At 40.2% G+C, this 26,917-nt stretch overlaps 1 protein-coding gene across 1 annotated transcript in view; it reads right to left on the minus strand.

The window, feature by feature from the left end:
* Positions 1 to 26,485, minus strand: part of PREP (prolyl endopeptidase) — an 87,792-nt gene extending 61,307 nt beyond the window's left edge. Inside the window, exons 1-7 of the mRNA XM_066547545.1 lie at positions 26,309 to 26,485; positions 24,953 to 25,027; positions 20,981 to 21,114; positions 16,590 to 16,720; positions 12,971 to 13,180; positions 11,616 to 11,737; positions 3,062 to 3,167 (exon numbers count right to left, since the gene is read on the minus strand). Coding sequence (XP_066403642.1) covers positions 3,062 to 3,167; positions 11,616 to 11,737; positions 12,971 to 13,180; positions 16,590 to 16,720; positions 20,981 to 21,114; positions 24,953 to 25,027; positions 26,309 to 26,353 — 823 coding nt within the window. The 5' untranslated portion in view covers positions 26,354 to 26,485. The remainder of the gene's footprint in view (positions 1 to 3,061; positions 3,168 to 11,615; positions 11,738 to 12,970; positions 13,181 to 16,589; positions 16,721 to 20,980; positions 21,115 to 24,952; positions 25,028 to 26,308) is intronic.
* Positions 26,486 to 26,917: the final 432 nt, after the last annotated feature.

The raw sequence follows: 26,917 nt of genomic DNA on the forward strand, positions 1-26,917 counted from the left end.
CTACAGCACAAGGTAAGAAAATTCATTAATCATCTCATCCACTTTAGATCTCAAACCAGTCAGTGATGTAACAACTGATGGATGAACATGTGGCTTAGACTAATTTAGCCTTATTATTACATACCCAATAGCCCATTCAAGAAGATGGGTTTACAAATTTAAAACCTAACAGAATTACTCCACTTGTCCACCCTATGGGTCCTTTAAATCATACACCTCCCTATCAGCCAACATTACTTGCCTACAATATTACAATGCATTTCCCTATTTATTTAACACTCTTCCCTGTTAGACTTTATTTCAACTCTGAGAGCACACTTGTCTAACACACTGTGAATTGATCTATGACTTACAGATGGCACTTCTGAGAAAAATCAGAATAAAAACCAGGTTGTTTAAGGAACTCTATAGAAATGTAGCTATGCTTGTAACTGTTCCTTTCAATCCACAGATGGGTTCTGAAACTTCATCATCTCAGGTCACCACAACCTCCCAGTGATGACAAAGCCCTGCTGAACACCATAATGATCCAAATAAACAGATGTACAGGAAGGGTGCATCTTAAAAGTCCTCTTAAGTGAGTACACAGAGTCTTGTATGCAACAAAGAGACACAAGTCTCTGAACACTGGAACCAGCAGAACCTAGTGGTGTATGGGTTTGTATAAAGTCATTTGACATTCTAACTTAATTATATCAAGATTCAGCATAAACAGAGTGTCATCCAAGAATTCACACAGGAGAGAGCTGTTATGAATATCAAAGTTGGAAGACAAATCTTCATTGACTTTCTTATCTCTGAGAATCCACAAGGGAGAGAACTTTGCCCGAAAGTGGCTCAAGTCTAAGATGATAAAAATTTCTTCTGAAGCATTCTCCACATCTGAGGAATCCATAAGGGTGTCCATTTGAGTGAGTCTTCAAGGTATAACAAGATTAAATTTATGCTACAAGCTTATGGTCTCACGTCTGCCTGGCCAGCTGACCTTGCACACACTCTTGTTAGGCTTGGACCACTGGGACTCCTGCTTTTCCATTACCACTGATTGCATTTGGGAGCCAATGCTTCCAAAAGCAAAGTGGGATTAAGCATCTCTTATTTCCACAGAAAGCAGGTTGCAAATAAGGAACAGGAGACATACACATGTCCTTTTTATCCATACACATCCAAGAGAAAAATCAATGATTTGGCAGCAATTATAGGTTACCCCATTCTGTTGTCCACTGGATTAAGCAAGGCAAAGGGATCCTTGCAGGTTAGACAACCCAGTAAGCAGAGCTTTAAACTAGAAAAAACAGGAGAAAGTGATTTCCTCAACAAGTAAGGAAGACGTGGCTGGGGTAGGCAAGCCAAGGGCCTGGGTGGTAAGAATGAAAGAACACAGCAATCCACAAAACAGAGCTGAAGTGGAGTCTCTCCAAGCATAACCATGTAAAGAAGGAAGTGCCAGCAGAACAGCCTCATGGAGAAAGCTCTCAAAATTGTACTGAGGAATCAGCACACTTGGGTGCCTGCCTGAACTGTCTCTACACTGATGCACACAACATGGGAACAAACAGGAGGAGTTAGAAGTCCTCGTGCAGTTTCTGGACTATGACCTCAATGGGAAAATGGAGACATGGTGGGATAGCTCACAGGAATGCTGTGCTACCAAGGACAGGTAAAGGTTGTTTAGTAAGGATAGGTTGGCAAGGTGAGGAGGTGAGTTCTCTTTTATGTGAAAGAACAGCTGGAGTTTGTGGAGTTCTGCCTTGGGACAGTTCAGGAGATGGTAAGTAGCTCATAGGTTAATCTTAACAGGCAGACTAGCATGGGTACTACTGCAGTGGTAAATACTACTATGTGCTATAGAGCACATAGTAGTAGTCTACTGTATGTAGTAGTACATGCTATCAACTTCCTGAGTAGGAAGAAGTAGATGATGCCTTCTTCAGACAGCTGGAAGATGACTCATGTTCACAGGCCATGCTCCTTACAGTGGAAGTTCTAGCCACTGTGATGCCTTCTGTGTGGAAGGACAATGTAATCTAGGGCTCAAGCAATCTAGAATGGAGCCAAAGAAAGAAAGGTGCCCTGCCTGACCGGGTATGTACAAATAACGAAGAATTGACTGTGCAATTCTGTGGAAGTTGCTGGCAGCCTTGGCTGATGTTTGGCTGTAGACAAGTCAGTAATAGTGTCTCCTCCTTAGCCTGAAATATGCTGTTAATAAACAAGAGAACAAGTTTCTTGAGATCCAATATTCAACAAAGAGCACCTGCAGTGTTTATTCTGTTTCTGAAGTTTCCGAAGAGAGAAGCTGCAAGAATCAAAAAAGCTAAGTTGTGTTCTATGCAAAACACACATTGAGGAATACCCTTCCATAATCCAATGCTCTGGAAATACAAAACTACCAATCAGTAAACCAGCTCACTATGCCAACAATTAACAACAGCCATATGGTGGAAAGTGCCATACTTTCAGCTCACACCATTGTGACTACAAAGCCTAATACACAAAAGCCAAAGGCTACTCCAACTAGAAGGCAAGAAAGGAGCATTTCAGGAGAGCACATTTGAAATATGAGTTGATACTTCTACTGTAACAACAATGGTGCTACCAAATCACACTGGAGGATTTTTATTTCCTAGCACTATACATAGAAAAAAAATGTTATCTATAAGTTAGTCACTTTTTGTAAAAAAGTGCTATCAGTGCTTGAAGGGAGATACATGAAATTTTTAAAATACAAAACAAGTTTTTAAATGGAAAAGTATTAGTGGTGTAGAATGAAATTGAACATACACTGGTACAGCTGCTTATACTATACCAACTTTTCCTTGTGACCTTTTAAACAAACTACAGAATGAAGAATGGAGTTTTTCATCTATTGATACATAACAGAAAATGGAATGCTAGCAGTGCTTATTTTATCTAATTTCTGCATGAAGGTGGTTAAGCAATACATGTATTTCAATATATATATGTATTTCAATATATATATATATTTTTCATTCAAACATAAAGTATTTCAAATTTTATATTGCCTTAAAAGGAAGCAAGCTTACAAAGCAACACACACCTGATATACCCTGAGACTCCTTCTGTAGATCACAGTACCACAGTCTGTTCACTGGATCACAGCCTTCCCTGATAGACAGCAAGACATATCGACCATCATCCGACACCTGGAAGAAGTAACAGAAAAATCAAAGACAATTCACCCTCTGGAAAAGAGAATTCCAACTTGAAAAAGTTCACACATGCAGAAAAATCTAGTGCTGCTGTTAAAAGAACACTACAAGCTATAACCACATCATAAATTATCTGATGAAGCTTCTTGGTTCGCTTTTGCACATGCATGTACACACACAACAGAATTTCTGAAATGGTGTCTGCTAGTACAGAAAGTCATCAATTAATCCTTCTTGCTACTCAGGCTTTGCAAACATATATTTCTTGACAAAGCTTTTGAAATTGCAAATCCAACAAGAAAAGGCAGAAAGTAACAAGAAGTCTTAAAGTCTCCTTCTCCTGACTGAGCTGTTTTGAGTATATTCCAAAATTACCAAATTTTGATGTTTTATTAACAGAGCTGACAGAGAAGGCTGTCTACTGTCCACATTCTTATATGACCATATCTAATGGGAATTTAAGGTCACAAAATACAAATCTGGGTTCTGGACATTTTCCACTTGGTACTAAACGCAGCTTCAAAACAATTCTTATATTGTAATTACTTCTTAGATACATTTCAGTTTATATTTGTAAAATTTGTTATGCAAAATATCTATAGAATGAGTTGTGCAAAATAAATTTCAAAATAATTAAGTTTTAATTATACTGCTATTCCAATAGAGCCACAATCTTAAGGACACAAGAAAGGGACCTAGTAGAATAGAAACAAATCTCAGTGTATGAAAATTAATAAAAAAAACCCAACAACCAAACACTCCTTGAAACAAAAACAATCCCCAAATGCATGTTTCCAAATCATATTTTTACAGGCATTTTGTTATGATCTAATTATACCACAAAAAAAAAAGCCCGTACAGCCTAAAGCTCACAAGACAAATAGAAAAGAACACCTTTTCTAGAAAAGATTCCTACTGTAGCCAAAAACCCACTCCCTTATATGAAACAGCAAAGCCATCTTTTACAGGGCACCCTGCACCTAGAAACAAGTATATCTAAAAATGGAAACTAAGATTAGGTGATCTTTCTTGAAAGATACATCTTCAGTGGTTTTAGGTAAGCAATAATTGCAGGTGTAAATTTTAATTAAGAAAATGATTGCAATATACTGCTTAAACATCTGTCCATACTTGTGAAAGTACCAAGTTCCCTTCACTTCCTCACCAACTGAAAAAACATAACAAATAATTTTAAGTTATATTTAAACATAGAGATTTCAGTTATATTCAAGAGTATGTCACACAAAACTCTTTTAGTCACGGTCAGAACCCACATAAATTTATTCTTTGATTCTGTGAGTGAAACAGTTAAGAGAAGACTGATAACTTTACCCAAGAAAGAACAGAGATGTGCAAATTTCTGATGTTGCAAGGGCAATTCAGGATCTCTGATGACAGCAAATCTGAGTACATCTAATTTTTCCTTCCATATTCCCAGCTGGACTAGTTAAGAGTTGATAGCAGTTTATGTTTAATTTGAAGTAAGAACTCCCAAAGCATCTTGCTTGTGGGATACCAATTAAGTGTGTCTCTATCACTAAAGCTATTCTTATACCAGTGAGTTCTACAACCCAAAGGATTTTGACAGAAACAGGACAAGATGGTTGACTGCAGCATGCTAAAATGTTCAGTATTATACTGCAGATTTAGACATCTACACTGCAAAGTTACAGTTTGATGAGCAATCTTGGCAGCAGCATCACCTTATGCAGTCTCCACCTCTAGCTCTTCCTACTGCTATCGTTGCTTGTGTCCATGTAAATTCAATCCCCATGTCATGCCAGTACAAGCATCCACCATTTGTGGATCAGTTCAGGGAACTGATCCAACTGATAAAATGGCATGTTCAACAACAACAAAAAAATTTAAACCTCCAAGAACCAGAAAAGAAGAAAGAATCCAAAAGAACAAAACATCCAAACAAACAAAACAAAGAATCCAGGAGGGGAAGGAGAAAGAAAGAGGAAAAATACTTAAACAATCCACAATAAAAAACCAAAGAAGAATAAAAGAAGCCCCTCTGCCAGATTAGTATCTCAATCAGTTCACTGTTCAGTTGCACAAATGGCCAAGCTAACACACAGCACCAAACAGCTGGAAACATGAATAACAGGGGTAGAGATTGCTTAAGGCAGCAGCTCAGATTGCAGCACTGATGAATGTGTAATCACAGCCCAAATGCCACTGACCCTACACTGTAAACAGACAAGAGTCTGGGTTTCAGGACAGCAAAAGGAAATAGGATTTACCAACTATCATTTGAATTATTCTTACACTGCTACATCATCTTCATGAGCTGAGCTGCAATCCCTGCTCTTGGCTCACAAATTTATGAACTGAAATTTCATGCTAGTACCTCACTCAAATCTCAGAATGCATTCATGGTTCAGCATAAGGGGGACAGCTGCAATGTCAGACCTGATTTCCCACATTTAGGATGAAAAGGAAACATCTCAAAAATTTCTGAGAGAGATCTGGAATGCCAGTCAGTACACATTTCCCTCATTAAAATAATTACTATCATTTCAAACAACACCCACTGGTAAAAGGTAAGTAGGCTATAAAGCAATTGCACCTCTTAAAACAACATTTAGTATCTGTCAAAACAGGACAGAAGAAATCCTGTAGCCTTGCAACTGGAGCTTTTGAAAACCTTCAGCATAACAATGATTTTACTGGCATAACACAGCACTAATCCCTAACACAGCACCAGTAAAGGAAGGATTATTTCAAAGAACTGATGTTGGTATGTAGCTCTTAGTTTCACTACTACTGTCATTCAGTCGGTTGGCAATTTTGAGTTTGTTAGACCTACTATTTCTTAAATATTTATTGTGACCATCATTACACCATACAAACATAAACAACACTATCACTAAGACAGCTGTACTCCTAAGTACTATTTTATCTAGTCTTTCAGGCATCAAAACCTTCACATTCTCCTTTATAGTATAGTTCTGGTTTATACTGGAGTGTTTTCTCTGGGCTGTTTCTCTGCCTAGTGGTTTCAATGCTACCTGTTCTCTCCATTTTGATGAACAGTAACCACTGCTAAGACAAACATTAAGAGAAGAACCTGTAACTTCAATATATCAATGAACACCAAAATAAAAAAATCATATGAAGTCTAATCAGTAAAAACAGTCTAACTACTCAAATCTCATCTTTGTTACAAAATACAACTAATTCATTATACAAGCCATATAAAGAACTGCAAAGGGTTATGAGAATCCACAGCAAAAACAAAGTGAAATATTTTGTCTAGCAGCAGCAGATTTCAGATCAAAAACTCATACATAATTGAACAAACAACAACAAAAAAGAATAACCATGAGAAAGCTGTTGAGTTTTTAGACTTCCTGGCTTTATGTATTACTCAACTAAAATGTCAATATGAGAGATAGTAGAGTGCTCTACTTTCAAGTCATGTGCATACTAACAGGGAATATTAATGCAAGTTCTGTGAATGCTACCTGAACAGTCACAATTGCCAGGTTCAGGATAAGGAAGAGCTCTCTATATTCAGTTCACAAAGAGGGGCCCTTAGAGTACATTGTATTCTATTAAGGCAACTATATACACACATCATTCCTTTATAGATAATAAAAGTTTTACTACCTTTGCCCTTTTTTATTATCAAAGTGGAAAAAATCTAATCACTGTGTAATTTGTTTCTGCATAACAAGGTACTGAAAATAAAATAAATAAAATTCAGTTATTAGATCCTATGCCTGTGTTGAGAAAAAGAAAAACTCTCTTCTTAACTGCAGGCATTAACACTATGGTAATCTACAACCTGATCTGCATCTGCAGTTATTTCAAAAACTACAGCTCCTCATGCACTGGTGCCCTTTGCATATGAAACTGAACAATTGTCACTGCTATCTAATGCATTTCCAATGAAGCACAGCAAATGAATCACGTACCAAAAAAAAAAAAAAAAGCAAAGCTCAAAAAAATCACAGACAGAATCAAAGCTTTCCAACAGTGCTAAAAGGTCAAATTACTAACTGTAATGTATCCAGCCATGAAAGATCAGATCATCCAGAAAAAGAAAGATGTGCGGCAATAAAGATGCAACTGTGCAATGCATGGAACTAAAAACTCACTGCATCAATAAGCTGGATTTTAACACTGCTAGAATTTTCACTATATACTATGGATGTAACAGCTTAAAACCACCCAGAGAGACTGAATAGATTTTTTTTAAAATACTTATTTAGGAATGTACCCAGTCACCACAATAAAACAGATTAATGACAGCAGTTACTTCCTTAACTTTAGATATATGCTGCACAAAGACTTTTGCATAACACCACTAACCCTGGATATGACTCTACTAAGAATTTACATGCAAGAAACCTTTCACTTGCTGCAGAAATGACCTCTTTTGTTACTTATGAGTATTTTTAAGCTTTTAATCAGATGAACAAACAAAAATATTAAGCACAAATATCCACAAAGCATGTTGGTTCTACAGAGAGAAAAAAAAAATTACTGTAAAATTTGCTAAAATATTTGGCAAGTAAAGAGCAATCACACTGAACAGCCTCAAGTGTTCTACAGATGTGCACATGCGCCTGTGCTGCAAGGATCTGCCTGCATGATGACAAAGAACTCCCACAGTAGTCTCCTAGCCTTTCAAATTCCACTTTTATTATCTCACATTTATTAGAAAAATCAAAGCTATTTTCTTTCCTAGAATAGGAAACTCTTCTGTAAAGAGTTGTGGGTTTTTGTGGGGTTTTTATGGAGTTGTGGGGTGTTGTACTGGCTTGTTGTTTTTTTAATGAAGGGAACATACAGCTATGTTCTGATATTATCTTTGCAGCGGTGCCAGAAAATCACTGAAGCTTGCAAATAGCTCATATCACATTTTATGTTCTTGCAGTCTTTTAAGATGCTGAGGATTGGGGCACAAACTCCCTCTCACAAAGCAACCTCCAGGGACTGCCTGCACAATCCAGGCCACCTGAAGCTGCTACTCTCAGGCTGTAAAGGTGCTGCTTTGTTTTCTGTTTGCAGAGTACCGCTTTCAGAATCAAGCAGATTTCAGAAGCCCTAATGATGAGTGATCACAGGAAAGCAAAATTTCAGGATGAGGTCCAGCAGAATCTCCTTCCTACATTCTGAGGCAAAGGCCTGACACTTTATGCAGGATGTGGACACGGTTATATGCAAACAACATTCTGATGTGGTCTGTCCACCCACTCCCCAGGTTAGAAAACTTGCTCTGGGCATTAATTCAAATCTCTTATTCCAGCTGGGTTTTTGTTCCTGGATTTTAGATACCATGTGCTGGTAAAACCAGCACTTCTCATCATATCCTTTTGAGCCTCTGTGACCTTTGGGGTTGAAGGAGCCACACCAAAGGCAGAGAAAGGGATTTTGACCCTAGATCATCACAGCAATATGCACACACATATTTACATGCATTCTCTTTCCTAAGTCTAGCACAGAACAGAATCAGTAGCCTTTTGGGGTGACAAACATCACACAGAATATTTACTGCAGCTTTCAGCTTGCTTTTGAGCAATGAAAGCACCAAAGCATCTGGAACCTGGCTATGTAAGAAATTATCAGCCCCCATAGTCCCACACGCAGCCATGATTACCTGCCTCTTTCTTACAAGTAAAATTCTCTGGGCCTACTGCCAGGGCTGCAGGAAGACATTCATACTAGTCTTCTATTCAAGATTCATTCTTGATTAAGACAGTGTAAGGCTTTAGAAAAATTCCCACAGCCCTGTTTTACCCAGCAGTGTGTCTCACTTGAGTGAACTGGCAATGTTTTCAGCCCTCCATGCTGCTCACTCTTCCCTAGTGGATGCTTCTATGTTGCTGCAGTGAAACCACTATAGCCAGCACACATCTGGCACAGCCTGCTCCTCTGTGCTCTCAATTTCGTGTGCAAGATCATCTGCCTGGTTTAGAACCACTGATGTTAACTAATAGCTCTAAATATAAAATGAAGAATTAAAAAAAAAAATTGTAAATTCAGAGACAGTAGACAGTGTTTGTTAGAAAACATGAAAAATTGTACTTATTTTACTGCTGGCAGAATTGGGATAGGAGGGTTCCTCTCACCCACTCCTTTCTGTTCTGTTTACTTTCCTGCTGGTACCACAGGGACTTCTTGCACTACCAACTGTGAAAGACTGTTATATAACTTATTGTTTAACTTTGAGAATAACAGTCTGTCTGTGAAAGAGAGATATGTTCAGTCAGTCTGGAAAAGAAGCAAGAAAATGCCACTTAAAACAGAAAAGCATAGGAAGCTCCTGTTTTCCCAGAATACCTATGACATTGCCAAGGCTTTAAAAATCTTCATACCAGACTGCCCTCTGCTGGGCTGTTATTCAATTAAATTCTATCCCTGCTCTTCACAAATCTCCCAGAAATGCTTATGCTTTTTCTAGACTAATGAAAAGATTTTCAAAACTTACATATCTGACTAAAAAAAAAAAACAGATTTTTTTTTCCCTCAGAAACAATCAATTCAAGTGAAGAGCTGGAAATGCATCTGTATTTCTCTGCCAACACCATTTTCAGCACCACAGATTTTGTTTAAATCGAGCATACTTGGGGTTGGTGTTGAATGTATAATAAGGAAAAGCACCCTGAAACTATTTGCTTGCATACTGTCTTGTAAAAATATTAAGCTGACAAAATTTTATACAACCCTCTTTTGTCCTTATGAATGACCTAGTTTCCTATCTCCATTGAGAATACACACCACTCTGACTCCCTACAGTGCACCTGAGATTATTTTTTCTGAAATATCATGGCAACATTATTAATTCTGCAGTCTCTGAAGAATTTCCTTGTCAGGTGCTTTTCACTTGCAAGTGAGGTATTTCTCTTCCTTGACTTTGGTTGCAAGACCTGCAAATTCAGTTCAAACCTAGGTATGAAAGTTCAACTCCCTCCACCATGGAGAAAGGTTTGGTACTAGAACACCTACACTACAAATCAACTGTTTTCATGGAAGCTTATGTAAAAACATAATGTCTCCAGTTAGCAGCACTAGCAAAGCTGGTAAAATATTTTTTTTTTTTTATCTGACAAACACATGAAAACATGCATTTTGTAACATGCTGCATTGTGCAAAGTTGTACTTTAAAACCTATAGCAGCATCTTAGTATCAAGGAAATATATTCAGGATAGCACCAAACAGCCATATAATTTGATTTTGACTAACAATATTTTAATTTTTCCCCCACTACTTTGTGGTCTTCCACTTTCTTAGACACTTAGAAAAAGCTGACCAGAAAACTTATTGAAATGGCCTGCAAAGATTTTTGATCCATTGCACAAGGACGAAACAACATTTTGCAATTGCACTGTTTTGGTTTGGGTTTTGTTGTTTGTTTTTTTTTTAACTGCAGAATATTTTTCTCCTGACCATTAAAAGTACCTTTGTTTTCTGTCAGCCTACAGTAAAGACAGCCCTAACATTTCCATGGGTTAATATGTTGAAACGTGACACAAACTGATGATTTTTCAAAAGAGATTCTTGCAGAGGAAAGTATTTGCAGGAACTGATCACCCCAAACCAGGCTAAAACCACTTCATATTCATCAAAAGCATCAGACAAAAAAGAGACCAATATAGAAACAAAATGTACTCATCAAACATAGTAGGCAAGAGAGTACAAATTATTACAAGTATTCATCCACAGAGAAAACGTCTGTTCCCTGATAAATAGAATGACCATTACTACATTCCAGCAGCACTTCAAATAAGGGCACTCAACTGCACATTGCCAAATCTAATATGGGGAATAAAACACATTCATTACAAAAGGTTTACTGGGATTTTGCACCATTAGTAGTTCAATAAAATAAGCTAAGGAAATAAATTCCATTTCCAACAACACAGTCTGTACCATATGTGTGCTGATAAAACTCATAGGGAAATTTAGAGTTCCCCAATTATACACAGAGTATTAACAGATTTTCTTAATCTGTGTATCTCTGTTCCTCAATTAAGCAGAACAGACAAATTTATTTTTCAGGGAAGACATTGCAAAATTAAATATAACCAAATAAACATAAGGCAAGGAATGAACAGACACTGGATATTAGAATAAGCTTTTTGTGCCAGAAGTACAAGCTGGGGCTAGACACTGACCAAGAAGAAACAAGAACAGTTATACACTGTCCATCAAATTATCTTCTCTGTCTTGGAATTTGTATCAGGAAGAATGACCTCAGTGTCAATAATCAGGCTGGAGGAGTAATTTCTTATTGTCATTGCAGGCTGAAGGCAGTCTTATTTTCAGGAATTCTTAATCAATGATTCTTAGTTCAATTGTCAACTCTACAACACTAATAAAAAGTGTTCTTTTAACAAAATGTTTTGAAATTAATATCCACTATCAGTTGTTAGAATCTGAAAAACAGAATATGATAATGGTAAGGTGCAAGATATTTACCATACCTCAGCTCCACCCATCCATTTTGGTTCATCAGGAAATTCAGCACATAGGATATCTTCTGACTGGTTAGTTCCTAATACGTGATAATACAGCTTTTGATGCAGATTAGTGGAGGTCTCAGTACCTAGTGAAATGCAGATATTTAAACCAGTAAGTTCTCAAAGAAATGCAACAATCATATGAAACCCTTAGAAATTTGTGTATCCCTTTGTATATGAAAGGGATATTCAGAAGAGAGGACTAGGAATGGTTCCAAGCTACAACCATTCCCCTCCAAACAAACACCATCCTACTAAACAAGATAAAACTTCATGCTGGAAACCTGTTTCAAAAGTAACCCTTTCCTTTTATTGTTGATAATAAATCTTCACCTTTGAAGAAGGTATAATTTCAAGCTTTGCTTTCTAGAAATAAAAGCAAGTAAAGAGGAGAAAACCAAGAATCCTTGCCACTCTCTAATGACATTTTCCTTTCCATTTCACCCAGTGCAATTAAGGGGAGATTTACTGCTAATTACACTTCTAGAAACTTTCATGCTTCCATTTGCTGAAAATATAAAAGTGATGTATTTTAAAGCACTGTATGAGGTGCCACTTGATTTAATTTTTTTAAAAATTTCATTCTTGCACTATTTTCCAACACTTCAGCTTTTGAACTACAAACAGGAGGTAAAAAAAACCTCAACACAACAAGGTTGGTGTCTATATTGCCAGTCTGGCAAAATTATAGCCTTCAAAAGCAAATACAGAGGTAAAATTCAGGCTCTCTCCAGTTTAATGAAGAGCACATCTCCAGAAGAAACTTTTCAGTAGCTCTGCCTTATAATAAAAGCTGCTAAATTCATTCCCCAATGATGCTCCTCTGCAATTTATTCCACTTTGTGTGGTGCTCCTTGAATTTTGCTAGCATAAACATTTTGTTTTGCTTTGCTGTGAACCACACATGAATTAATCTGTTTGAACAAGAGAAACCTTATGCCTCACATTGCTACTCATCAGGTCAATCTCCCAAAGTAGTTTATCTATGCCCACACAAATCCATTAGGGGAAAGATCTAAGTAAGCTTCCAGCAGGCATCAAATTCTAATCAACACCACCAACAATATGGAACCTAAGTAAATCATCCCAGAGGAAAAGAAAGGGAGCAGCAAACTTTGAGAAAAAGAGGGGCAGGCAGACAAAAAGTGATTCACACTAACTGAACATAGGCTTACATACAAGACATAATTTGATCTCTAATTTCAGAACCAATACAGCCACTTGTTTCAATATAGATTTGTAGAGCTAATTGTTGCACCAATTCACTGCAAAAGTGATTTTGCTCCCACATAGCATGCAATTAGAATGGTCATACCTACCATCACTTTTCCCATCTTGCTGTGGGTAGCAGTTATAGAACATGCCTTTTCCATCATGGGTCCATGCCATGCAACTGAATTTAACTCTCTCCAGTGTATCTGGGAGATCCTCAGGACCTTCTACTTTCATAAACTTAATAGTAATCCAATCAGAGCCACTAGAACTCAGGCCATATGCAAAGTATTCACCATCTTCACTGAATGCATAACCTAGGAAATCAGAAACAAACAAAATGAAGAGAGATTAAATTGGGATACTAGTTAAAAAAACTGTTCACCAAACACTAAGAGAAGGTTTATTTTCTAAAAACACTGCAAGACACTACATCTGCTATCACTTAGGAGTCACACCACTTTGTCCAACTCTGTGGAATTCTCAATTAATTTGCAGATCCAAGTTTAGGCACAGATACTCAGTAAGTGTATCCATATTCAGTAACGTAAGTTGTGCCAAACCAATTATGGTTTGAATCATATTTCTTCTACTGCTTGCCCTAAGCTTGGCAGGAAGAGCTAGAAAATTAAAATAGGCGGAGAACTTGAGTGAAATTTTAAGAGAAACAGTACCAAAGAAGCTAACAAAGATGCAAGCTGTATATCGAAATAGTGTAAATACCACTTAAAAAATGGAGTCACTGAAAACTAGACCCTTTAAAACCCTGAAAACTGAAGTAACTGGGAAACCACTAGCATACAAATGGTTAATTACCAGTATTCTCAGCAAAAGACCTGTGATATATATTTCACTTTATCCAAACAGTGATAAGACAATAAGACAATAAAGAGCTTCCATTTTAGTTGATGAAGATCAAATTCATGCTTGCAAATCAAGTCAAGCGAAGAGACTGAATTATCACAGGCCTGTACAGACCTGAAAGCATCTACCAAAAAACAACCTAAGAAAAAGTTGCATTTCACAGACATGGCAGTTTTGAGAGGCACCACTGTGCCAGCCCAATATATTCTCTCCTGTAGGAATGTAAGAGTGGTAATTCTGATTCAGAACACAATTCCATCTAGCTGTCCTCAGGAGTAACCACAATGTGATACCTACACAAGTAAGAACAACCACATAATCATGGAATGGTTTGGTTGGAAGGGATCTTAAAAATCATCTAGTTCCTACCCTCCTGCTGTAGACAGGGACACCTTCCACAAGACAAAGGTTGCTCAAAGCTCTGTCTAACCTGGCTTTGAACACTTTCAGGTATGGGACATCGACAACTTCTCCAGGCAACCTGTTCCAGTGCCTCATCACCTTCACAATAAATAATTTTTTCATAAGATCTAATCTAAACCTATTCTCTTTCAGTTTAAAACCATTCTCCCTTGTCCTATCACTACATGCCCTTGTAAAAAGTCCCTCTCCAGCTTTCTTGTAGGCCCCCTTTGGGTACAGGAAAGCTACTAGAGGGTCATGCCACAGCTTTCTCTTTTTCAGCCTGAATAATCTCAGCTCTCTCAGCCCTTCATCATAGGTGAAGGCCTCTAATCTTTTCACTGCCCTCTTCTGGATTCCCTCCAACAGGTCCTAGAGTGGGGGCCTAGATGGAGTGCTCCAGGCAGAGTCTCACAGGAGCCCAGTGGAGGGGCAGAATCCCATCCCTTGCCCTGCTGGCCCCACAGCTTTGGATGCAGCCCAGGATTAAATCACTTTCTGGACTGCAAGCTCACATTGCTGGCTCATGTCCAGCCTCTCATCCACCAGGACCCCAACTCCTTGGTAGCAAGGATGCTCTCAATCTCTTCATTCCCCAGCCTGTGCTGATACTGTGCAATGCAAGCACAAGAACAAAACGCGGGAACAAATGCAAGAACAATGCAAGCACATGTAATATTTCCCTCAAATATTCTTATCACCTCCAACCATATTTAGTTTAGCAGACTCCTTTTCCATGCAGTAGCTGGCTAATACTCCTGAATGTTTCCCTTCTCCTTGATTATGTTCAGTTTGCTTTTTTCCACCAACACCATCCGTTGGTAAGGGGTTCTACAGATCTACTTCATGCAGCATGAACCATCACCTTCTTCTGTTTGCTTGGGACCTGACTCCCACTACTTTCATTTGATATTCCCTTCATTCTTGTAATAGAAAAATGACTAATCAACTCTTATTCCTTCTCTCCATCCTATTGCATGCCACACTAAACTGTCCCTTTTCCAAGCTGATTAATCCAGGCACACTCAGTTTTTCCTTTGATTGTTCCTATTGCCCTCCTCCAACCTGTATTTCAGAGCCCCTTTCAGGCTGAGGAGACTGGGACTTGTTTTAGTGTTCAATGTATAAACTCCTGGGTTGCTAATGTAATGGTGCCTCCTTGTTCTGTTCTCTATTTCATATAATCACAGAATCATGAAGGCTGGAAAAGACCTCCATGACATCAACCTTGGACTGATGACCACCTTGTCAACTAAATCTCAGCACTGAGTGCCACACTGAGTTTTTCTTGAATGCTTCCAAGGAGAAATTTCTTCCTGATGAATAAATTGGTATTTGATGTCCTTGTTTGGCTTCTACCAAGAACCAAGTTAACATTTTCATGGAATTATGTGTTACACATTGTTCCCAAGAGATCATCATGAGCTCCAGAGTTCACTCCATCCATTCCTCCATAAATGAAGTTAGGATTGTTTATCCCCTGTGCATCGCTTAATTTATCTGCACAAAGACTTTTACCTGTTAATTTATTGCCCACTTAAATTATTATTAAGGTCTTCCTGCAACTCTTCAGTCATGCTTCAACCAGGAGTAACTTTGTACTGTCACCAAACTATGCTACCTCACTGCTCACTCCTTTTTCTAGTATGTTCAGCAGATGAACACTGCAAATCCTAGCACAGTCCTTGGCAGGACTTTACTTGACAGCCATTCAGTTCTTCCTTTCCTTGCCCTTAAATCAATTATTAATCAACACCGGGAGTTTTCCCTCTTGTTACACAGCTGTTGGTTTTCTAAGTGCATTTGGAAGGAGACTATGCCTTAAGACTTCTAGAAATTGTAGAAGTTCTAGAAAATTCTAGAGATTATATGAATGCAATATACACAGATTAAGGCAGGGCTTCACCATAAAGAAAGCCATATTGATTCTTTTCAGCTAGGTCACTTTTAGAGAAACATTCACTAATTCTGACGGCTGTTTTTATTAACTGTCCTTGAACAGACTTAGAGGACTTCTAGGTCCAAGAGTCTGCTTCTAAAAATGAGCAAGTAGGGAGTGAAAATTGACAGCTAAGAGAAGTTACATCCTTAGTGAACACAAACAGTTTTGTGATCATACAAGTTAATGCTATGTTTCTTCACAGTCTCTTTAACTTGTTGGCTTGTGTTAAAGCTTCAAAATACAATTTTAAGAGAACTAATCAATATAAAAACAAACTTTTTTTCCTTGCTATGGACAGCCTCAAGAGCTGCTCATATTTCACTGGAAACCTGTTACAGAGTTGTGAAAAAAAGCATTGGGAAACTGAACCAAGTTAATTGTGGATACAATGTAGATTTAGAAATGTTCTTCTGAAACGCCCTATAAATCCACATAGGGCTACTGTAATTACTTAGAATAAATTTTCAGCTTCTGCTGAAGACTGAGACTTACTCAGCAGGAACTGCTGTCTCACTAACCTCGTAAGGCCACTGTGCCATCATCAGAAAGCTTATTTGGATCAAGAAAAACTTTGGCATCGGCATCCAAGGAATCTTGTACATATAAAACTCGCTGATTCTGGAGCCCGGTATTGTAGAAGTGGAAATACCTAAACAGAACACAAGAGGGAAAAAATAAGTAGGAAGAACTCTGATTTTCAGTTAGGCAAGCACAAAATAACTTGTATGAAGTTGTCATTAAGTGAATAAAAGACAGATCAACAGGTTAGGGAAACACAAGTTTTACAGCAGAGTAGGAGTCATGGCTAGGATGGATCCAAAATATCCTTTAAAAATAAAAGTTGCGTTTGCCACAGTGCATTTCAAAGAATTCTAAGTATACTACAAACTCCACATAACTGTCTTTGTTAAACAACTCTGGCAGCTGCAGCATTTCTCTGTTACAAGCACTGGCACAGGTTCCCACCCCTTATGTTCTCAGCTTTTTCATTAATACAGCTGCTTTCAGTCCATGCTAGCTGACAGACTTATGTTCAAATCAAATAGAACCAAAACTGTTTCAATGTCCTTAGAAATGTGTGTTTGAGAAAGTTGTAGGAACAGACAATTAAAGAGCTGTCTTTAGTGAGTGATACTCTTCATCATTCTAAGACACATCCTATGACACCACAGAGCTCACAGAAATCAACACCCATCTTCACAGTACTTTACTATTCAAACACATGTCTTAAAAAACCAGGCAGCAGCTTTGCTGGGGGAACAGGAGAATTTACAGAGCAACATTCAAATCTAAATATAAGTTCATCTATTCCCTAAGCCTGACAAGTACTTGGGTACAAACATTGGAACCTGTTAAAGTCAGAAGGGGAAAATATACTTACAAGGGTGTGGTGGTTTGACAGGAAATGTGTTTTTTGGGATGCTGTGTTTTTGGCCAATGGATATTCAGACTTTAATATTGGCATTTAACTTGGCTATTGGGACATGGACACGCCTCTGAGAACACGGGGTTAAAAGTAGAGCTCTCTTCTGGGAGGGTCTTCTTAGGTTTCTGGCGGGAAAGAGTTCGAGTCTCTCTCCCGGCCCAGCTGCTGGCTGGGCAGGGGGAGGGGAAAGCTATGAGGCTGAGAGAAGTAGGCCTGAACTCCAGAGTAGAAGGGTAGAAGAGAGAGAAAGAGAGAGAGACACCGGGAGCCATCGAGCAGCCCTTCCTGAGAGACACAGAGAGAGAGAGAAAGAGAGAGAGAGCCGCTGCCTGGGACTGTAACCTTGAAACTGGATAAACATGGGCCTGTGCCGGCAGCACGGCTGAGACGGAGAAGAGGGGGGGGTTCAGCCGGCCGCTTGTAGGAGCTTTTAACTCTTTTTTAGAGAATGAGAACTTTACAGAACATTGACCTTTTCTAGAAGATAGAGTGGAAGATGAGGAAGGAAATGGGCTAGTGTGAGAGAAGTCTGGGCGAGTGAAAGATAGTAGAAGAATAGAGAAGAATCTTAGTGGGAAGAGATGATGGAGTGGCTTTTGCTGGACTCTTTTTGTATAGCCATGGACAGAACCATGTTCTTTGTGATACAGAGACTGCATTCTAGGGGGAGGCAATGGCCTCAGAACCAAGAAGGTTCAGTGTTGATGCCTCTCGGCCCCAGGGGGTGAGAATATGGGAGAGACAGGTGTCCTAAAGGAGAGATTGTTTGTGATACAGAGACTGCTCAGTGTTGATGCCCTTCGGCTCCAGGAAGTGAAAAAATATGGGGGAGACAAGTGTCCCAAAGGAGAGATTGTGGGGACAGGTGTCTCAAAAGAGAGACTGTGCCTTTTTTAGAACGAGACAGAGCATCCTTAAAAAAGACAACTCTAGAAGCAGTTCTGCTCCGTGTTCAGTGGTGAGAGCACTGGACATGAAAAGGAAAAAGTCACAACGGCAGATGTACTCCGGGCGGTGCCACGAGTGACACAGAAACACACGAAGCTTCAGCTGTGTTTCCAGGGGAAGCCCATGGTACAAGAAAGACTCCTCTCCTCTTGATGAACTGAAGATTGATTGTCTAAAAGGTGCTGCTAGACTGAGAGTTGGTGATTTGAAGAACAAATGTATTGAGTTGGAAATTTGGTAGAGGAAGAAGAAATGCATTTGTGAAGTTTTCATTTTCCCTGTATGTGTGTTCCTTTTTATCTGTAGTTGTAGAGTAGTTAATAAAGTTCTGGTTCTTTTCTTTCCTAAGTAAGAGCCTGCTTTGCTTATTCCTGGTCACATCTCACAGCAGCTACCAGAGAGAATGTATCTTCATAGAGGCACTGGCATTGTGCCAGTGTCAAACCATGACAAAGGGCTTGGTTAACAATATCAGCTAGTAATACGTTCAAGTAATAACAATAATGTTCAGCAAGTGCAAAACGGAAAGATTAAAAGAAATAGAAGAAAAAGAAAAGTAATTTTCTATTTGATCAGCCATTTTCTTGCCAATTTCATTTCTGCAATGCTGGGCAACAAGCTGGGAAGCAAAAGTCAAGCAATGAGACAGACACAGCACCTCCCTGGGCACCCTTCCTTTCTGCAGACTCCACAGAACAACTCTTCAGACACTGTCCTTTAGCAGCTATCCTTCATCAGAAAACCAGAGTGGGGAAATTTAAGGATTTCTAAGTGTCATGAGCAGTTCAGAAAATTCTTCAAATATAATAGTTCCTTTCCCCACACCTTACTAACTGTTATTTAAACTGGTAGAGACTTCTTGATCACCTCAAACACCACAACATAGGGCTTTTCTATTATATTTGAACTGCTCTGATTTAAATCCAGCACGTGCCAAGAAATAGAGTATCCCTCAGAAAGACTAAAAAAATATCTATTAAAGTTGAAGTAAAGTGTCATGAATTACAAGCACATCAAGCTCTTGGCACAAATGTTCTTCCTGGAGGACAGTCAGTTGCATTAAATTAATTTGTACCTGTTAGCAGAGACTGTATTTATCACTGCCAGCCCTTCTGCAACATTAAGCCTTAATAGCACTGAAGGTAACAACATCCTGACATGCTTGCACTGCACAGGGAGAATGGGTCAGAGAATCCAGAGCAGACACTGACCAGACCTGGTCACCTGCTACATCTGCATGAGCATCACATACAAACTAACAAGCTTTGCCTGACTCACTCAGTTAGGCATACTTCCCCAGCAGGGAGCTGTTTAGGCAGCACTGTCCTAAGCAGCTCCACTGCCTCTGGGCTTAAACCTCACACTTCTATACACTGACATGTTGTGCCACATCCATGACGATTAAAATTCACATTAAATCCACCAACAGCTTGGGTTCACTCCCCACCATATACCTTCAACAACCCCCACACAATACAGAATTTGCCTCTCTTGGTAATAAGTATCAGTGCCTTCCTCACAGCACAGATCACTAAAACAAATCCCTCTCAATATCTGTATAGAAATCTTAAGGCAACAAGATATCCTCTCTTTCTCATTATCTGTAGATTATGGTGAACACATGTATGACATACCTGGGTGCCCACTCAACAAGGACAAAACAAATTGAAAATATTGAAAAATATTATCTGTGTTTCCCATGATTAAGAGTGGCTGGTTGTTTGCACTACCTCTTTTTTAACTGCTAGAACAATCTTTAGATGTAGTTAAGTCCCTTTACTCCCTTTCTCTAGAAGCTTGCTAACGTTTCTAAAAGAAGTCACATTAAATTCAGTAGAAGCTGCAGTCTCCAAATCTTGGGTAAGACACAGAAACACCATTTCTTCACCTAGCCACAGATTTAAAACAGGGATATGAGTAGGTAAGGCACTGGAATATAGCATGATTTCTTTGTTTCTAAGAAAACAGATCCTTTTCCATCAGTTGCTTTAAGTCCTCCAAGTGATTTTTCCTATATACCCTGCAGCTACAGGAGCAGTTTTTCACAAGGGAATTCCTACTGCTTTTCACTGGCTATGACTAAACAAAAAAAGCCTACCAGCTGCTCAATGAATGACCAGTGTAAGAGCAGGGTTCTAGCAAATATGTGGAACAAAACACACATGATGGGCTTATGCTGTTTTCGGACAACATGCCTTTAACTATACTGATAGTGATCAAGCCTTTCTGAAAGGAACTCCTCAAAGCTTTTCTTTTACAATAATTATTCTACAAAATCGTCTGAGTTCTGATAAACTCACAAATTCTTCTTATGAAAGAAAAGACAATAAAAGAAGAAGATAATATGATTGGGAACTGGGGAGAGTGAAGCAACTTTTGCTCTGCATCATGCAACCACACATGTTAACACTGGCTTAGTTTTCTTACTTCGCAACTCTAAGAAAATAAACACAAATATAATTTGTTTTCCTAATTAATAGTTGCTTCTGACTTGCTTCACATTGATCACCACCTCCAAAGACATTCCTCACATACCTTTTTCCTTTCTTGAAGTGGCAGCTGTACTTAGGATAATCATAGAGTTCAGTCATTCGTTCCTTGAACAGTCCTCTAACAGGACACTGCTCGAGAAAGGGTACTGTGAGCTTGTTCTGAGCCTCCACAAATGCCTGAAAGAAAACAACCAAAAAATATAAACTCAAGCAGAAATGCCTATTTTCTACAGAAAACATTTTCAGAAGCAATGCACCACAGATATCTTTCCCCCATATAGATTATGCAGTGTCACACCTGAAGAATCTTACATGCTTATTTGCGTTATGCCACAATTCTTTAATAGGGCTCAATTTATATCTTGAATAATGACTCTCAAGGGCATACACTGGAATAACCAGCCAACAGACAAGACAGTCCTGCCTTTCCCCTTAAAAAACCCCAAAACAACTACCAAAGAAAACCTTAGCAAACAAAAACCCAAACAAATACACAAAAAAATCCCCAAAACTTAAGGTAACAATCTCCAAAAGCACACTATGCATTCAAAAACTCTCATATTTGCCTAAATGACAAATATTGCCCACAGACTGCACTATTATTTCAGGAGCTGGGAAGAGCTTTAAGATGACACAAAATTGCCATGTGCATCATCTGTTCATATTATTAACATAACACACAGAATTAGTCCCAGTCAGTATTTCATGATAAGCCCAAAATACTGCTCAAAGATCAGTTCTTAGGAAAAAAATACTAATCTCTGCAAACTCTGGGAAGTCTAGTTTCTTTAGAACACTCCAGCTCCCATCACAAACACTTATGGACAGTGATCAAAACCATTACCACTCCAGCTGTTTGTTGCATGCATGGAAAACCTGGTGCTCTGTTGGTGTTTCATCATCCCTATTTATAGCATGGTACATTAACCTAAAATTAATACCTAAGCATCTTAAGGTGAATCACAGCTGCCAACAAGCAGACGTGCAGGCTTTTCTGTCTCTAACATGAAAGTTTTTCTGTCTCTAACATGAAGCAGGTAGGAGAGGACACTGTGTGTGGCTGTAACTCACAGCCAAATGTTGCAGTGGCAGCTGCAGTGTCACCCTCGACCTCTAGCTCCTCACCTCCAGCACAAAATCCCATCCACTCATCCCTTGCTTACACGGGGCTCTTTTCCAGGAGAGGGTTTGAAAGAGCCTATTGTTTCTACCTGTTCTGAATCTGTTACAGGCAATCAGATCAATGCATTCTAACATCTGAGTTACACCTTCATTGCAGGGCATGACCCACAGGAACAGCAGGGCTACAATCCACATTGCACAACTTGTGCTCCACAGATCTTCATAAAAGCCAGTGGCTGTACAGGCAGAGTACCTGGCACACACTTACCAGCTGCTATCAGTGTTTAGTTGTGTATTAATTCTTCAGGTGACGTGCACAGCACATCCCATTGGTAAGTCATGCAGCCTCCACATTGTATCACTTTAACTGTCCCCCCATCAGATGGTGAAAGAACTTAATGAAATCTACCCAAAATGATGTGTATCTGAATTGGTTTCTCTAAACGGAAACATGTGAATTTCAAAGACTACATGCACAAAAACATGGACTGTGGATCCTATACAAATAAACTAACTTCTCCCAGTCCTGTGACATTTTCAGAGAAACAGTTGATTTTAAAAACATGTGTAAGACCATCTAGTGTACTGGACAGCCAAAAGCACTTTCCAGTTACATGCAGGGAACAGAAACTGGCACACAGCTTTGTCTCATCCATCTATAACATGACCAAAATGACAACATTGCTGCAAGGGTATACTGGAACTGTGTGTTACCCACTTTTAACTGCACAGACACATCTTACCACATCTGCTTTCATTGGTGATATTTAGAGAAACACAGACTTTTCCTTACAAGCATTTGTTGCCCAAGAGCATGCTTACAGACTAATTATTACGCTCACAACTTATCACTCGTAATTTTGCTTTTATAGGAACTTAATGTATTTTTCTCATTTCCAATTAGTATGCACCAAAGATTCCTACATTATTTGTAAATGGAATGCCACAGCTGCATGAACAAGGAGCAAGGAATTACAGATTTTTCAAAGAGTTTTGTGGAGAAGAATACAGTCCACTTTGGAAACGTTCTGTTTCCACACTTTTGAGCGTGAAGTTACACTCATGTTTAAAAAGCAATACATAATTGAAATATTGCTCTAGATAAAGTACAAGAATGTATGTCAGCAGAAACTCTCACAGTAAACAACTCCACCCACCACGCTGAGCTAAAGAGATGCCCCCCAGGCTACAGGTCTGACAGTAACTGTACACCTTCATGAACCTAGAGAGAAAGATTTTTATTGTACCTGTCGGTATCTGCAATGTATCATAAGCCTTGAACCAGGGCAGACTTTGCTAGCAGCAGAAAGTAAAGAGTAAGGGTCCAAGTAAAGCAACTTCTTATGGCTGCTTTGGAAGCTAAGGTAATTTGAAAAGCAAAACAATTTTTAAAGCATTGTACTACCAGTAGATATGGTCTACTTGAGGCTGAAGTGTCTGGCCATTAAGTAGGCCAACTGTGATTCTAAAACAACAGTCAAACTAAATTCCATCTAAGAAACACATGCCCCAAATTCTTTTTAACCATGCTTTTCTACAACCTATCACCTTTCTACATTCTACTAAGCTACTCTATCAACATAACTGTTCCACTGACAGTATATACTTTCCATGCAAAAGCCTCAGAACAGAAACTGTTTAAATGTGTCTTTGTTATTACTCTGCAAAGCATTTACAGTTCATATATATATTCAGCCAAAGGTAGCTCAGTGAACTCCTACAAGAGAGCACATACCTTTCCTAAGTGTTACAAAGAAAAATTAATTAGAGTTCTTGTGACTTCCAAGGGCAATTGGAAAATTTATCAAAACATGAACAAAACACTGGTCTATTATCAAATCCATTTAATTGTAGATTTGAGAGCTTCAGTTCTAGTCCTAATTCAAATACACACATGTTCAGAACAGTACAACCCAACCCCACATGATCTCTGCTTTTTCATCACTTGTCCATCCCTCATGTCTGGAACAAGCTCAGCATTACTGCCTACACTGTCAGTGAGTTAAGGTACTGTACATGACTAAAATAGCAGCAAAAGGCTTTGCTGTAGTTTAAAAGTGATCTTATTTCCCACAAAGCGTTACAACAAACCAAGAAGTTGAAAGTCCAACTAAGCCAAAGCCAAGACAGCAGTGAAAGTGCGGTGTTGCAGTTGTGGCTTATGTCATTACCAGAAGCATTTCACCAGGGCAGCACATTTCAGCTGTGCCAGGGATGTTTCCTCAATCTGTCTTAGACATCAACGGCCAAACAGCAGCAGACCATGAACGCACATTCTGCACTTCCTTTCCATAAAGTGAGATAGGAACTTCCCCACCTGACCACAGATTCATTTTTATTACATTATATACCTTACATATCTGGAGGAGGGAGTTTGATTACCTTCCATATCTGGAGGAGTTGGTTTGTGTGCTTGGGTGCCCTTGACTGGTCCAACCAAGCACACACAGGGGAAAAAAAAGTTAATGTTTCTCTTCAGTATGACACCACCACCTTGAACATTCAAACTGGCCAAGAAAAATGGGGGCAAGATAATCATGGGTTTAGTTTTAAAAATTCTGTGATCTAAGTTATACTAAGTATTCCAGACTTTCATAGAACCATAGAATGGTTTGGGTAGGAAAGGACCTTGAAGATCCTTTAGTTCAATGCCATGGGCTGGGACATTTGCCAGTAAACCAGGCTGCTCAAAGCCCCATTCAACCTTTCCTCCATTAAAACACAATAATGGCATTACTGTTGGTGCCATGAAATACCACATGAACTACACCTTTGTTTACTATGCAAGTTTTCAAAATGTATTGGCAGGTTCTTCAGAAGCAGAGTACCAGTGCATCTGGTCTATAAAAGAGAAGCATGTGAAAGCAGCCATTCCTATGCAAAGAAGGGTTACCTTCGTCTCCTCACTGTCGGGATCTTCGAGCCAGCAGTACGGATCGCTGATTTTACAACCATGGTAATCCGACACCTGAATTTATAAAAGACAGTAATTTAAAAAAAGACATGCACACAAGCAGACTCTATCCATCAAGGAGTGATAGTCAGCATGAGGAAGGGCATTTGGAATTTCACAAAAGCATACACTGCTAAGGAGCAAAGACAGAACCAACACATTGCTCCCAGGTGAGTTACAAGTATTACCACTCTTTGGTGATACACCACAGCAGCAGGTAGTTCTCAGAAAAAAACACAGAGCACCAGAAAAATGGTGAAATTCACATAAATTCCTTCCACAAGATAGATTAATAAGCAAAAAAGAAACCCCACCAATCAAACCGAGACCCTTAAGGTTTTCAAGCCAAACTATAAAACCCGATTACTGGATATACCGAAGGTATGGTTCCTGGTTACACAAACCATCTCTGGTTTAGTCCTCCCTACTACTGTTGTCCACAAATATGTCCATAATGTGTATATATATAAATCGTTATTTTAGAAAAGCAAAAGCCCACCCCCAAAACAACAAACAAAACAAATAAACCACAGAAGATTAATCCACGTGGTTGAATTTACCTGCTTCCTTCCTCCAGTACATAAAAAAGACTAGATACCTGCTACTAGGGCTTGCACAGTTCAGCCTTACAGTCAACTAGGAAAGTAAATACTTTAGGATTTTTTCCAGCTTTGGCTCATACTGGTAAATAATTTGGTTTAAATGCAATGTAAATCCTTCCTGGCCGGTGCACAATGCACAGTGCTTTGAAGAAGGGAAAGAAAATCGATCCCATTTTAGCCAAACTTACACTGTAATCCCTTGTGTATCCACATGCGGTGGAAACACAGGGAGATGAGACTATGTTACAGATGTGCCATCCTATATAAACAGACTATTTGTTCCTCTGCTGACGCTGCTGCAGCCCGGGCGGAGGCCTGGCTTTCCCTGACACAAGCACCAGTTCTGAAGCTCCGGGATGCGCCGTGGGGCCGCTGCTCCCGCACCCCGCTCCCGCCGCCCGCCCCGCACCGGCTCCCGGCCCCGCACACGCGGGACGTGCCGGAGGCACCGGCGCAAGGGCCCCAATCCCGCCCTAACAAGCCCTCGGCAGCCGCCGCGGCCCGCGGGCGCGATAAACCCGAGGCTCTCTGCACGGAGCACGCCCGGGCGTTCCGCGGCCGCAGCCGAACAAAGCCCCGAGAGCCGAGGCGACACCGCCGCCCCGAGGCGGCCCCGCCGGCAATGGCGAGCCGGGTGCCCCGGGCCCGGCGGCCGCCGCACGCCGGGTGCTGTCCCAGCCAGCGCCCTACTCACGGCGGTCTCGTCGCGGTACACCTCGGGGTACTGGAAGGCCGGCATGGCGGGCTGCGGCGGAGAGGGCCGGGAAGCAGAGGAGGCGGAGGAGGAAGAGGAGGAGGAGGAGGCGAGGCGCGGAAGCGGCCGCGGGGCTGGGGCCGCGTTTTGGGTCGCGGCGGCAGCAGCCGGCAGCAGGCGCGCGGCGCGGCACAGGCGCAGCGCCGCCGCCGCCATACGGCCGCCCCCCGCCAGCGCCGAGCGCCGCGCAGCGCCCCCTGCCGGCTCCTGCCTCGCGGGCGGCAGCGGGGCCGGGCGCCATGGCGGCCGCTGAGGAGCCGGCCCTGGCCGTGCGGCCCCGCCGGCCTTGATCTCTGCTCCCCGCTCCCGGTGCTCAGGCAGGGTTCGGTACCCGGCTGCACCCGGGTTTCATCCTCCTTATAGTAAACGTTTGCCAAAAAATAAAATCGCAGGTTCTCATTCTTTTCCCGCTCGGCTCCCCAGCCTTGGCACACAGTGAAGGAAGAGGCTCGGGTCTGGCTTGCTGAGGTCCCCTCCGCGCTGGCCCGAAATTAGAGCTGATTCCTAGGTGGGGTTGATTATTTGATTCTGATTCTGTGACTCAGGCAG

The sequence above is a fragment of the Molothrus aeneus genome, chromosome 3 (assembly GCF_037042795.1).
Source record: "Molothrus aeneus isolate 106 chromosome 3, BPBGC_Maene_1.0, whole genome shotgun sequence".
NCBI lineage: Eukaryota > Metazoa > Chordata > Aves > Passeriformes > Icteridae > Molothrus > Molothrus aeneus.